The sequence below is a fragment of the Lagopus leucura genome, unplaced genomic scaffold, assembly GCF_019238085.1.
Source record: "Lagopus leucura isolate 7727_CA_CO unplaced genomic scaffold, USGS_WTPT01 Super-Scaffold_100008, whole genome shotgun sequence".
Lineage (NCBI taxonomy): Eukaryota > Metazoa > Chordata > Aves > Galliformes > Phasianidae > Lagopus > Lagopus leucura.
In genome coordinates, this window is record NW_024962265.1 from 5,789,511 (window position 1) to 5,802,305 (window position 12,795).

Consider the following 12,795-nt stretch of genomic DNA (forward strand, 5'->3'; position numbering starts at 1 on the left):
GGAGACAGACAATTTAGCAGCATCTGTTGTGATAGTATAAGAGGAAATGGTCTCAAACTAAAGTAGGGGAGATTTAGATTGCATAGAAGGATGTTTTTTAGGGTGGTGAGACACTGGCATGGATTGCCAAGATTGGTGGTGGATGCCCCATCCCTGGAAACATTCAAAGACTGGCTAGACAGGGCTCTGAGCACTCATCTCACTGTAGGTGTCCCTGTTCATTGCAGGGGAGTTGGAGCAAATGATCTTTAAGGGTCCCTTTCAACTCTAATTCTGTGATTTGCCCCAGCTGAACTACGCAATGATTAAATTTGCCCACTAGGTTCTCAAAAGCACTCTGGGAGTTTCCTTTCTCTTCCATCCACTTCTTGTCTGACAGCCAAGTGCAAAACAGGCCCAACAGCAGCAGAAGATATATTTTTGCCTCCACTATTTGGGAAGATTCATTTGAAATGGCAAGCTCAGTTGCAGAGGACTGTATTATCCTCCCTCGTTGTGTGCTGTGCAGAGCAGCGGCTCCAGGACATTGAGTCAAGGGAGATGTAAATCTGCCCTTGAGTTTGGCTTTCTCTATGCCGTGATTAAGGACAGTAACTCATAATGAACACAGAGTAGTGTGATGGTCCTCAGAGATCCATCCCCCACTGTGCAGAGCTTCTCCACTTACTCTCTTAAGGTATAGAGTGTACATGACTCACCCGAGGGCTCTTGCCACTTCCCACAGGCAACTGGGGGAGCAGCCTTCTGTGTAGGAGTGTCCTAATACAGCAGTGATGAAACATGGAAACCTGCCTAGCCACTTACTTATCCTTCTGTCTTTCTCAATAAATAAAACAAATTGGCTTCCCAGTAGCCAGTGGTGAGGGGGGGGTTCTGGCAGGTTGCTACTGATGGGTTTGCCGTGTGATTTGTTTGAGTGTTTGAGTCAGATTTCTGGTGAGATGCCAGCTAAGGATTGCATGGGAGCCTGCAGGAAGCTGTGCTCCAGCACCACGTGCTGTAGGACTTCACTGTTCCATGGGCACGAGGTCCTGGGGACAGCTGGGCATGCAGGGTGCAGGCAGCAAAGCTGGTGCACAGCAGTCCTAATGACACAGATATGTGAGATCAAGACTTGAAAGCAAACATGCTAGGAGAAACAGAATGACTATTCTCCCCTTCTGCAGCCGTGGACACTCCTACCGCTTTTAGAGAGCATTTGCTGTTTCTCACTGTAGCAGACAACTGCAGCTAGACAAATCTGTCAGCGCTGGCCTCCAGCATGGCACTCTAAAGGGCTTTAATTATTATTATATGCACACTCAAGCTGACAGGATTCAATAAAGGTTTGTGATTTACCAGGCTGCCCGGCAACAACGCTTGATGGCCCCATTTGCAGAGCTGAGCATGCAAGCAACTCATCACGTTCACAGGGAAGCAAAGCATGTATCTGGATGTATGACGTGGATGTTACTTTTATTTGGTTACCTGTTTGCTTTTCTGCTTTGCTTGTGGAAAAATAATAGTTTTGAGGCATAAATATGACTGTAGGGCACAGCCCTGCTTTGTTCTTGGAGCCAAAGTGTCCTTTTGGCTACATCATTGTCTTCTGAGTACAAAAGCAACCTTCATCTTTGTGCCAGTCCTTGGCCTTGTCATCAGCAGTAGGAGTCCACCTCATTCACATGCACTATAGTTTTAGGACAGCCTAATAACTAAAGATCCTATGCAATCCACAGCCTGGAGTCCTTTTTCTACTATTTCCCAGATGACAGTTACATTCATAGAATGATAGAATAATTAAAATTAGAAAAGATCACTGAGATCATCTAGTCCTGCTATCAACCCATCCCCACCATACCCATGTTCCTCAGTGCCACGTCTGCCCTTTTCTTGGACACCTCCAGGGATGTGTTTTCCATGTGTTTGCGTAGAATCTCAATACAGGTGTGCAGGTGGTACAGCATTCACCCCTTCTTCGTATATATTCAAACCAATAAAAGAAATAATAGCGGACAGCAACATCCCCGTGTCCGTGTCAAATAGATATTTCATGGATGGCAGAGCTTTCTGTTCAGAAGTGTAGAATCTGTTGTCAGGTTTCAGGTACAACTGAATGTATGTGTACATACTGCACTCATCCAGGAGTGCAGAAAAGAGCCAGGAGGATGCGAAAAGAGGATTATACCTATTATTCAGCACTTCATTTGCTGTAAACTAAGTAAGAGCTTTTAATTTTATGAGACAAAGTATTGGGATAGTTGCTCAGCCTGCAGCCAAATCATCCTCCCAAGATTGTCTTTCTTTTAGGGATTTTACAAAATTAGCCTCCTTTTGTTCATCTGTCATTGCATGAAACTCCTTCAGAGCAAACTACCTCAGTCCAGGAGCTGCTCACCCCCTTTATTGGCATACAGCTCTCATGTCTCTTAGGCAAGGGAGTGGCAACCAACTATAATTCCTGGCTGCACATGTAAATCCACACTCCTCCACACTGGAAAAACAGTGCTGCTGCCAATAGCTAGAAGATGGTTTACTGTTTTTGGCTGAGATAAATCCTTGCAGCGACTACTTCTATCTTTTTCACCTTTAATGATTAATTCATCATTAATATTTGTTTTGATGTGTTTCAAATTAAACAATCTGGAGGTTTTTACTCCAGCTTTGCAAGCATTTCTGAGTACTGCCAATTGCGATCTGCTTTGAAACCCTTGTTCTGATGGCTTGGTCTGCATCTCATGGCAATCAGTGATATTCTTGGAATCAGGGATAGCCCTGGTATGGAGATTTCTCTCCTGGCTTACAAACAGATGCAGGTCCCACTGTAGGAGTCTGAGCAGTTTTTAAGGTTATTTAGTCCTAGTCTTCCTGGCAGAGCGGAGAGCTATTGTAATAAAGGACCCATGACTTGAATTTTCTTTTCTTTCAAACTGAGCATTCTTCACATGGAAACACTAAAGACAAGTGCTCACTTTGTTACCTAAAGTAAGCAGACAAAAGTATAGTACCTAAGTCTGGTTGTGTCATCTAGGAATCTCCTGCTTTTAGTCTCAAAGTACCTACATTTATTTGGTATGTTTGGGATTGTGATACAGTCATAGAGTCATATAATCATAAAGACTGGAAAAGACCACTAAGATCATCTAGTCCAACCATTAGTGCATCACCACCATGCCCACTAACCACGTCCCTCAGTGCCACATCCACCCTTTTCTTGAACACTTCCTGGGATGGTGACTCCACAGCCTCCCTGGGCAGCCTGTGCCAAAGCCTCACCACCCTTCCTGAGAAAAAAATTGTCCTAATATCCAACCTGGATCTCCCTGACACAACTTAAGGCCATTGCCTCCCATCCTATCACTGTTACTCAGGAGAAGAGGGCAACCTCCACCTCACCACAACCTCCTTTCAGGCAGTCGTACAGAGCTGTAAGGTCTCCCCTAAGCCTCCTCTTCTCCAGAATGAACAATCCCAGTTCCCTCAGCTGTTCCCCATAATACTTGTGCTCCAGACCCTTCACAGCTTCATTGCTCCAACTCTGAATATACTCCAGGGCCTCAATGCCTTTCTTGTAGTGAGAGGCCCAAAACACAACACTTGAGGTGCAGCCTCACCAGTGCCTGGTACAGGGGGACAATCACCTCCCTGCTCCTGTTAGCTGCACTATGTCTGTTACAAGCCAGGATGCCACTGGCCTTCTTGGCCACCTGGACACACTGCTGGCACATTGTCAGCCAGCTGTTCACTAATAATACACATGGAGCCTTTTTAGGATATTACTTTGTTACCTAGAGAAAACCCATATGTCTGTGACAGGGATGTTCAGCCTTTGTCTGAGCTTTGTTATGATCTGAGATGAGGCAGAACAGGGCATAACCTCAGCCTAAGTCCCAGGGTGGCAGCGAGCCTGTGGGCTCACGCCTCGCATGCTTAATGCACACGGCAGCACAACAGCTGGAGCCGGCTATTGTTTCAGCAACTGTCGGGATTTTGCCCTCAACATGCCTTTTGCATCATGCTTGATGGCTAGAAAGTGTCTCCAAAATGAAAATACATGTGCTGTGGGCCTTGGGAGGTTCATACAACTCTCTCCCCAGAAGATAAACAAGCTATTTTTTGAGCTGAGTAAAAAGTCCCTTTCCTTCAAGCTGCACTGCAAAGCACCCTGCAGGAAGAAGGATGCCACCGTGAAAAGCATCAGCAGATGCCTTGGGCAGTAAAGAAGCCAGACCATTCTCTGCTCACAGGATCAGGAGAAAATAGAAGAAGGATTACAGTTAGGGAGTGCGACACGAGGCAGGGCACAGATTAGAAGTGATGAGGTACACGTGGGTGGGTTTTGTCACAGTCAGTGCTGCAGCTGCTGAATTACACAGCTCAGGTTTCCAGCTGTGAAGTGTCTCCACGCTGACATTATCGCAGTGAAAACACATGAGGTATGTTGTAGCACTTGAGAGGAGAGAAGTGGAGCACTGGGCAAGAAGGGCCTGCTGCGTGCCCACCCTCCCTCCTCTGTTCATTGAGTGATGTCCTTATGCAAGCCCTGTGATAGGCACCTCCATAGGCACCAGAAATACTCAGCACTGTTTACACACACACAGCACTGAGTCTCATTTATTGGCATACAGAAAAATTCAGCCCAAACGGAGGCGTAAAACTGTGAAATAGTTAAACTACTTAAACTAGTCAATTTGAAAAACTAGTTTGAAAATTGTCACCATGCTCTAAGGCCAGTAGGAAGGGGCTTTTTGGTGGGCATTTGTTTCCTGAATTTTGGCTGCCCGTGCTTCCTCTGAATGCCTGGGCTGCTGGCTGCTTCCTACCAGCACTGGGGCTTTTTATCACAATCTAATCTTCAGTCATGACGGAGGGCAGGTTTATGTACAGATTGATCCCACCATATTGCCTTTGAGTTCCATCTTCCAAGGCATCCAGGATCATTCTCTTTTTACAGAGTTTCTAAAGCAGGCAGGACTGTATGATAACAGTTTCTGTCTTCAGTTAATCCCACACAAGCACAGACATCTTAAAGATAATAGTGAAAAATATTAATTTCTTCCATGTGTTGTGAGCAGGCTGTGGTTTGGAGACCACAGGTGTCCTCTAAGTTAAACTCTTTGGCCTTCCAGTCAAAGGTTTAGTTAATCTGGTCAGGCATTCAGCATATGGGGATGGAACCATCTGGCTTTGAGCTGGAATTAGCTCTCCTTTGCCTAGTCATTAGATACAGCAAGGCAAGGTGGGCAATGCTTGTGAGAACAAAAGGTTTTGTTGTGGAGGGAGATCAGAAGAGGTCAAAAATGCCATCTGTCTGTGAGACACAGTGAGCAGAATTCCTATATTTCTGCCCATAACTACAAGCTCTCTTTCATTTTTAATGCAAGAGAATATTCAATACTGAATCCAATAAAACTCCTCCTGGTCTTCGTAATAAGACAATTAAGAATACAGATTAAAAAAAAAAAAAAAAAAAGATACCACACAGTAATCTAGATGCTGTAGGGTCAAAAAGCAGATATTGGGGCCACCTCTCATGGGTGGTTGAAGTCATTGTGTTGTGCTTTCCATAGACGGTTTTCAGACCAAGCAATGGTGCTATAAAAGATTGAGTGGACTGAAATCATCGTGAAGAAAAGTTTGCATCCTGTTTGAGGGAGAAGGGCTGCTATAAAGACACCTTTTATAAGATACCAGAGAATCTGTGGAAGAGAGAGACCTGGTGAATATCAGTTATATGAAAAAGCCTGGACTGGAGCTTACGTTTCTTCTTTTCACACCAGAAAGTCCACGTGGGTGGGAAACCTGGACGATGGGAGGAGTGTCATGCTGAACTCTGCTCATGCGAATATCAGTGCAGCTATATGGGGAATATCCATCTGCAAAATACCCACCTTGGAGGATGTTTGGGGGTTGTGGGATAAGAAAAGGAGGGAACAGAGCTAGAGACTTGACTTCTCCCATCATCCATGTCTGTTTAATTGTCAGAAGTCCAAATTGTGAGCGGCCTTGCATGGAGAGGATGATCCACAAGTCATGACTCTCTCTCCCTGAGCAGGACACTTGATTTCTTGGAGTACTAGACTTACTAAGATTGAAAAAGACCACTAAGATAGTCCAACTATCCACCTACCACCAATATTTCTCACTAAACCATTCCCCTCAGTGTCACATCTACCCTGTTCTTGAACCCCTCCAGCGACAGAGACTCCACACCTCTCTGGGCAGCCTGTGCCAATGCCTCACAACTCTTCCTGAGAAGTTTTTCCTAACATCCAACCTGAACCTCCCTGACACAACTTGAGGTCATTCCCTCCCATCCTATTTAAATGACTCCCTTGGCCCAGTGGTGAACTTGACAGACCTGTAACTCCGTGCTGCTGGGAAAACCCAATGCAGGGCACCTGTGGAAATAACTGAGCGTTTATTTGCAAATATGTTTCATTACACAAAGCCATAAATCCTTACAGACTTGGGCGTTTGTTATTTTTGGCTTTTGCAAAATTATTTGTGCTTTCTTGCAGCGTTTTATCGCTGACGCGTGCTGTTTGTGGAGGTGCAGCATTAAATGTCATGGCTTGGAACTGTAATGCTCTGAGTCAAAAAGAGTTGTTACGTAGGGAACCTGTCCTACTTAAAAGGTTCTCGTGTTTTTCCAGGGTTTATGTACTGTATTCTTCTAGCTGATCATCATTTTCAGTGTTACATATGATAGATGCTAGTATGAGTGATTCAGCCATAGTTTATAGCGTGCCTTTGCAGTTTGGAGTTTTAGCATGCTGTCCTGCCTGCTCAGCAGCTAACAGGTCCTCTGCTTTCATCCACGCTGCCCCTCTAATTAATGATCCACAGGAGTATGCAACCAGTTTACTTTGATCTTCCTGGGCTTTGGGATGATGGGGAGCCAGCAGAGATGTACAGGAAGCTCAGTCACAAAAGGATTCAGCTTTCCATATTGTATATCAGTGTCCATATTTTAATCCTTTGATTCTTCATAGCAATCTTCAGTCCAAACCCATATATTTTATTAATTTATTTACTGGTGAATATCGAACTGATCTTTACCCAATGGGACTAGTTCTAACCCTGTGGGACTTCTGCCCTTCTAGTGGCAGTGGGCAGAAAGTGTTGGCTGTACTGCCAAGTCCTAAGGGTGGTTTTTGACACCAATGGAGCTCCACACCATAAACTCATCACTGCTCCATCACCACAGAACACCCAGTTTAGTGTGGTCATGGGAAACATGGGAATGGTCTTACAGGGCCAAATGCCACTCCTGGTCAAGTCAGATCTTGTTTTGTGGACAGGTTTCTGCTCCTTCACAGAACAACAATTCTGTGTTTTCAGCAGCACTGGATGCTGTAGCAGGCAAGGAACAATGATGAGTCCCCAACCAAGGCTCTTGCACAACAGCTCTACAGCAGACAAAGGCAACCTATCCATGCTTGATGCTATGCAGCAGATCAAACGCTCTGTGCAGGCCTTGTTTGCACAGCTGCTATGCTTGGAAAAGTCACACACAGTCCTCAGTTGCCTGGCCCAGTTTGCTCCCCAGCGTCTTACCTGGAAACTAGATTATTGGTTTATATATGCTATACTTCATTAGATTGTATTTACACACAACAGCTATTCGATTATTAAATTTTTATCTATACATTAGATTACCAATACATATTTATTATCAGATCTTTATATTCTATCTAATCTATAATTTATAGATCATTAGTTTACGTGTTACATTGCTTGGGTACAGCAGTGTCTCTGTTCCTTTGTGTTGCTGACACCTCTGTAGAAGCTTATGAGACACTGGAAAGGCCAGAGGGGAAATTCTATAATTTCACTTGGTTACATCTGCATTTTACTTGTGGCATGCATTTGTTTGCACAGCTTTTAAACAAGTGATGCTGTGATTTGGATGAATCCATTCATTCTTTTCATAGTTTCTTGCTAGGATTAATACTCTTCATATTTTTTTAATACTTAAATTTCCCTGATTCTCACTTCAAGATGTATTTTCCTTTACTTTGACCCCTTACCACTCTTTCTGAGAAGAAATTTTTCCTAGCATCCGACCTGAACCTCTCCTGGTGCAAATGAACACCATTCTCTCTCTTTCTATCACTGTTACCTGGGAGCAGAGGCTGACAGCCACCTCTCTATGACCTCCTTTCAGGCAGTTACAGAGAGCAATAAAGTCTCCCCTGAGCCTCCTCTTCTCCAGAAGGAACAATCCCAGAAACTAAATGGCGTCAGAGTGTTTCTGACAATGAACATAGCAACAGTGCTGTGAGGTGGCACCTTCCCTTTGTGTCACAATTGGAGAAATGGGGACACGGCGAGGCATAGAAGGTGGAAGCAGCCCTGGGATTTGCCAGCAAGGAGAGACTGAATCTGGGAAAGCATCAAGTGTGATGAAGGGCAGTTTAAAAGGGAGACGTCCTTAGCTGGATGTTTCCTTGTTTTAAGAATTTATGTAAATTGATTACAAATACTTCAACCAAGCCCAGGTTTTCATGTTTACTTTTGGGACTTCTTTAAAACTGGGAAACAATTCACCAAAGCTGTTGTCAATGCAGTGCCTCTGTCCCCCTAGGAGAGGGGTCTGGAATAATATGGCCCGTTGGTTAGGATGCTACCCTAATGTGGTTTTGAGGAATCTGCTTCCTTTTCCCATGGGTCTACAGAAAAACAGCTGAGTCCCCTCAATCTCAAAGCGTTTTGAGGAATCTGCTTCCTTTTCCCACGGGACTACAGAAAAACAGCTCATTCCCCTCAATTTCAAAGCGTTATTGAACAGCATTCAGTCAGGAAGCTTTCATTATTTTTCAGTAGATCTCTTGGTGATTGCTCTTCCATGCTTTAAAGTAGGAGAAGGAGCACATGAATTTCTGCAGGTTGAGTACATCTCAGCACAGCTGCTAGCTGCAGTGACCTCTACTGGGAAGCACGCGGCTTTTCGGGTTCACCTGCAGAACCTGCACCTCGATTGAACCCAGAGGCTTCCACCCAAGCTATCTCTAATGAGCATTATGATTTTTTCTTTTACTTTTGGATTTGATTTCCCTTTAAATACCCCATCAGTTGAGATCCACTCTGAGCATGGAAACCTAGAATCATAGAGTATCCCAAGTTATGGAAAGGGACCCATAAGGATAATTGAGTCCAACTCCTGGATCCCCACAGGAATATCCAAAAAATCAGTTCATGTATATAGGCACCTCTTTTTTTCCTGATAGAAATAATGGTCCCAAAAGCCAAACTGGAAGTAGATGCAAGCCAAACTGGTTAGCAGCATTGGCAGAGATGTTAAGCACTCTGCATTGCCAAGTTGAATGCCTTGCTGATCCTGAGGAGGCTGAGCCAGAGCAGAAGTAAATCATAGAATCAGAGAATGTCTCCTTCTATCACAGCCATCTCCTCCAATGCACCAGCACCTCGGTAGCAGTGGTTTGCAGGTGTCACTTCCCAGGACACCTTTTTCCAAATACCTTCATCCCTATGGATTGATTCAGCATCTCCTACCTTCTTTCCCTGTTGGGTTTCACATCCCCTTTCTTGCTCCTTCATCTACTTTCTTTCCACTTCCCCTGTCTTTCACTGAGAAATTCCTAGTGTTCATGTTCAAAGATTAGCATACAAATAAAATTAAAATGACATTCTCAAAATGTAAAAAATAAAAATACAAAGTATTAATTTGTACACAGTGAAAAATGTAACGTAGACTACATTGCAGGCTTTAAACCTGTATCACTATTTATGTTATTGCTACTTTCTTGATTATGATGGTACCATTTGCACAAATGTGCTTGTGCATAAAGGAGAATGGACATAAACGATGAATAATTTCCATTAAAAGTGACTATTCGCTTGAAATGCCATTGAAATTCTAGAGTACCTTCAAGTGAAGAGCCTACTCACGTTATCTGTTGCTCTGACCTCCTGTAGTGCATTGCATTTGGGCTCACTTATTGTTCATGTAAAATTTCCTCTGCGTGAAGGTCCTTATATGAATGCACCTTTTGATGGCTGATTATGGGTGTAAATTCAGGTCAGTCACAATTTATCTAGTGAACTCAGAGGAAATTGGATTAGTCTCTGTTCCTAGGGGAATGACCCTGCCATGTGCATGGGACCTTCTGCTCTCGTCATCATCACACAGACATTGGGACACTTGGGTATGCTGAGGATGAGGTCTTGACAAATAATTAAGCATCCTAATTAATCTGCTCAAACCTTGAGACTTGTAGAGAGCTCTGCATGTGCTGATAATACACTTTTACTTTCTGGATATGTTGTTTGATGAGAAGTCTGTGCATGGCATTTCCCAGCTTCCTCTTGCTCTTAAAACAATTGTCTATAATTGCTGTAATTAATATTCTGCCCCTGGGGTTGTACTGTTGTCTCTTTAGAGTTTGCTCAAGTTAAATGTATCTTTTGGAAATTGTTTTTTAAGTAGCAAACCCAGAGAGGCATTGCTCTAAGTAGTTAATTAGATGTGTGTTTATAGAGATGATTTTTGTCTTTAAAGACAGCATTTTGACAAACCTGGTCCTGGAGGTTTGGTGGGAATGATCCATGCCCTCCAGCCACCTGCTGTGCTGTATGAAATCTGGTTTCCTTTCAAAGTGAGGTTTATGTCATTGCACAATCTGCCTGTTCCCATCCCTGGGGAGGAGAAGTGTGAGAGCAGGCTCACCCCTTAGGAGACACAGAAAATCCACATGGCAGATCACCAAATGCAGTCACTTTTCAGAAACTCTATGTTTATGTAACTGTGTTCAGAGTGAGAAGAAAGCAGCACTATGGAGACTGAGGCAGTTCTTTGTAGTGATGATTTCAAGGATTTATTAGTCCGTATCATGAGGGCGTAAAGAATTCATGGATATAGTGGGAGCGTTTGGATGGAAAGCATGCAGCACTTAGTAATACTGCAGGGAAATTAGGGCGTCCAGACTTGGTGTGACATTGGAGTGGGAAGATTCATGGGGCTGTTGCATGTCTGCTCTATGTGTGCTCCAGCTTCTGTCTGCATGGGGATAAATCCCTCCAACCCACACTCTGCCTCCATCCCCCTGCACCCAGTTTGCCGCTGTTGTGAGACTTCAACCTCCAGGCAACCATCTCCATTCATCTGACCCAGAGGCTCTAAGCTTCTACTGCCCCAAATACTTAACCATTGAGCATTTTCTGGGCTGCAAAGTGTTTGTGACTATTTACTCCAGTCAAGATCGTATTTTGTCATGATGAATAGAAGCACTGACAATTAGTGTTTAACTAAAAATAACTTTCTTTTTTGCAGACACTTTCTAAAAAAAGACTATTTCATCTTTTATTTGTTTTATGTTTTTCCAGGATCAAGCATGAGAATATAGTTGCTCTGGAAGACATTTATGAGAGCCCAAACCATTTATACTTGGTCATGCAATTGTAAGTACTGAACCTAACTAAATTTCTGTGTCAAAATTGCCAACTCTTCTTGTTCTAGTCTTGATTTCTAACTCAAAAGATGGAATAACTGAGAGGTACTTGTCTTGCACCCAAAATCTTTGGCTGGTGGTTAAAACGAAACTTCAGATGTAGTGGGCTGGATTGTTATGAAATTGGAAGCTGAAGTCTTTTGTCAATGGTCTTCAAAATCAACCAAAGTTAACAGGGGATTTCTTGTTAAGGGGACTAGAAATGACTCTGAATACACAGAATTGCCATCCATGTAGTTCTCCATCACCCAACAGACCTGGTCTGCAGTGAGAGAGAATGGATAGGTGGTGGATTTGCAAGAAAGCATCTTGCTTGTCTCAGAAGCAGGACCATCTCACTGCACCATTCCTTCACATGTGTCTCCCACCAGAACCACTCTTCTTCCTTTTTCCTACCTACCCTGAGCTTAAGAAGATCAGAATCCCATCAGATATGTGATGTGTTGTAGCTGACCTGGCCCTCTTGCCACATCCACCTGGCAAGGAGGAAGTGATGATCATAGTGCTTTGTTTTTCTTTCTTTTTTTTCTCTTTTTTCCTCTTTTCTTTCTGAAATCAATTAAAAAAAAACATGACATGAAGTTAAAATTTCTTATTGTCTCTGGTCCTTATGAGATTACCTAAAACATGAGCAGTGCAGACAGACAGGGATAAAGTGATACTGTGAAAAGACAGATGTGCCGTAGGGAGCTTGGAGCATCTGACAGAGGTAGATCTGGGTTTAAATATCTGACAAGAAACCAGTGGGGACCGTGCTGGGCTCTGGTCTGTTGGTAATATCCAGGGAAGCAGATGTCATTAGTAGCTGTCCTGCTGGTTGTGTGGGAAGAATAGTGCCTTGTACATTTTTAGTTTGTGTTTGTAGTCCTACATTTCTGCCCAAAATGCTGTAAAATGATTTCACAGGCACCTCAGCATCATACAAATTTCAACATACCATCTGGATTGTGGGAAGTACTAGTTTCATTACCAGTTGATTTACAAATCCTTATTTTTGTTTAATCTCTGTAGAGAAGAAAAGTCAGTATTGCTCCTGTTTATTGCTGCCTAGTTTATTGTGAAGTATCCGTCACTTTTCCAGGTTTCTTGTGTCCATATCATTGGCTTATCTAAAATGTAGGGCTGTAATCATAGGTGAGACTGAATATGTTAGTATAGACAGAATCATAGAATCGTTAGCATTGAAAAATACCACTAAGATCATCTTAGTGATCCAACTGTCAACTTATTGTGGAACGGAGAGGAGAGGAGAGGAGAGGAGAGGAGAGGAGAGGAGAGGAGAGGAGAGGAGAGGAGAGGAGAGGAGAGTTGGAAGGGACCTTCAAAGATCATCTAGTTCAAC

General features: G+C 43.4%; 1 protein-coding gene across 1 annotated transcript in view; it reads left to right on the top strand.

Moving 5' to 3' along the window:
- The window catches only part of CAMK1D (calcium/calmodulin dependent protein kinase ID), a 218,645-nt gene that overhangs the window by 121,874 nt on the left and 83,976 nt on the right, over positions 1 to 12,795 (top strand). The window contains exon 3 of the mRNA XM_042872447.1: positions 11,329 to 11,403. Within this exon, the coding sequence (XP_042728381.1) occupies positions 11,329 to 11,403 (75 nt within the window). The remainder of the gene's footprint in view (positions 1 to 11,328; positions 11,404 to 12,795) is intronic.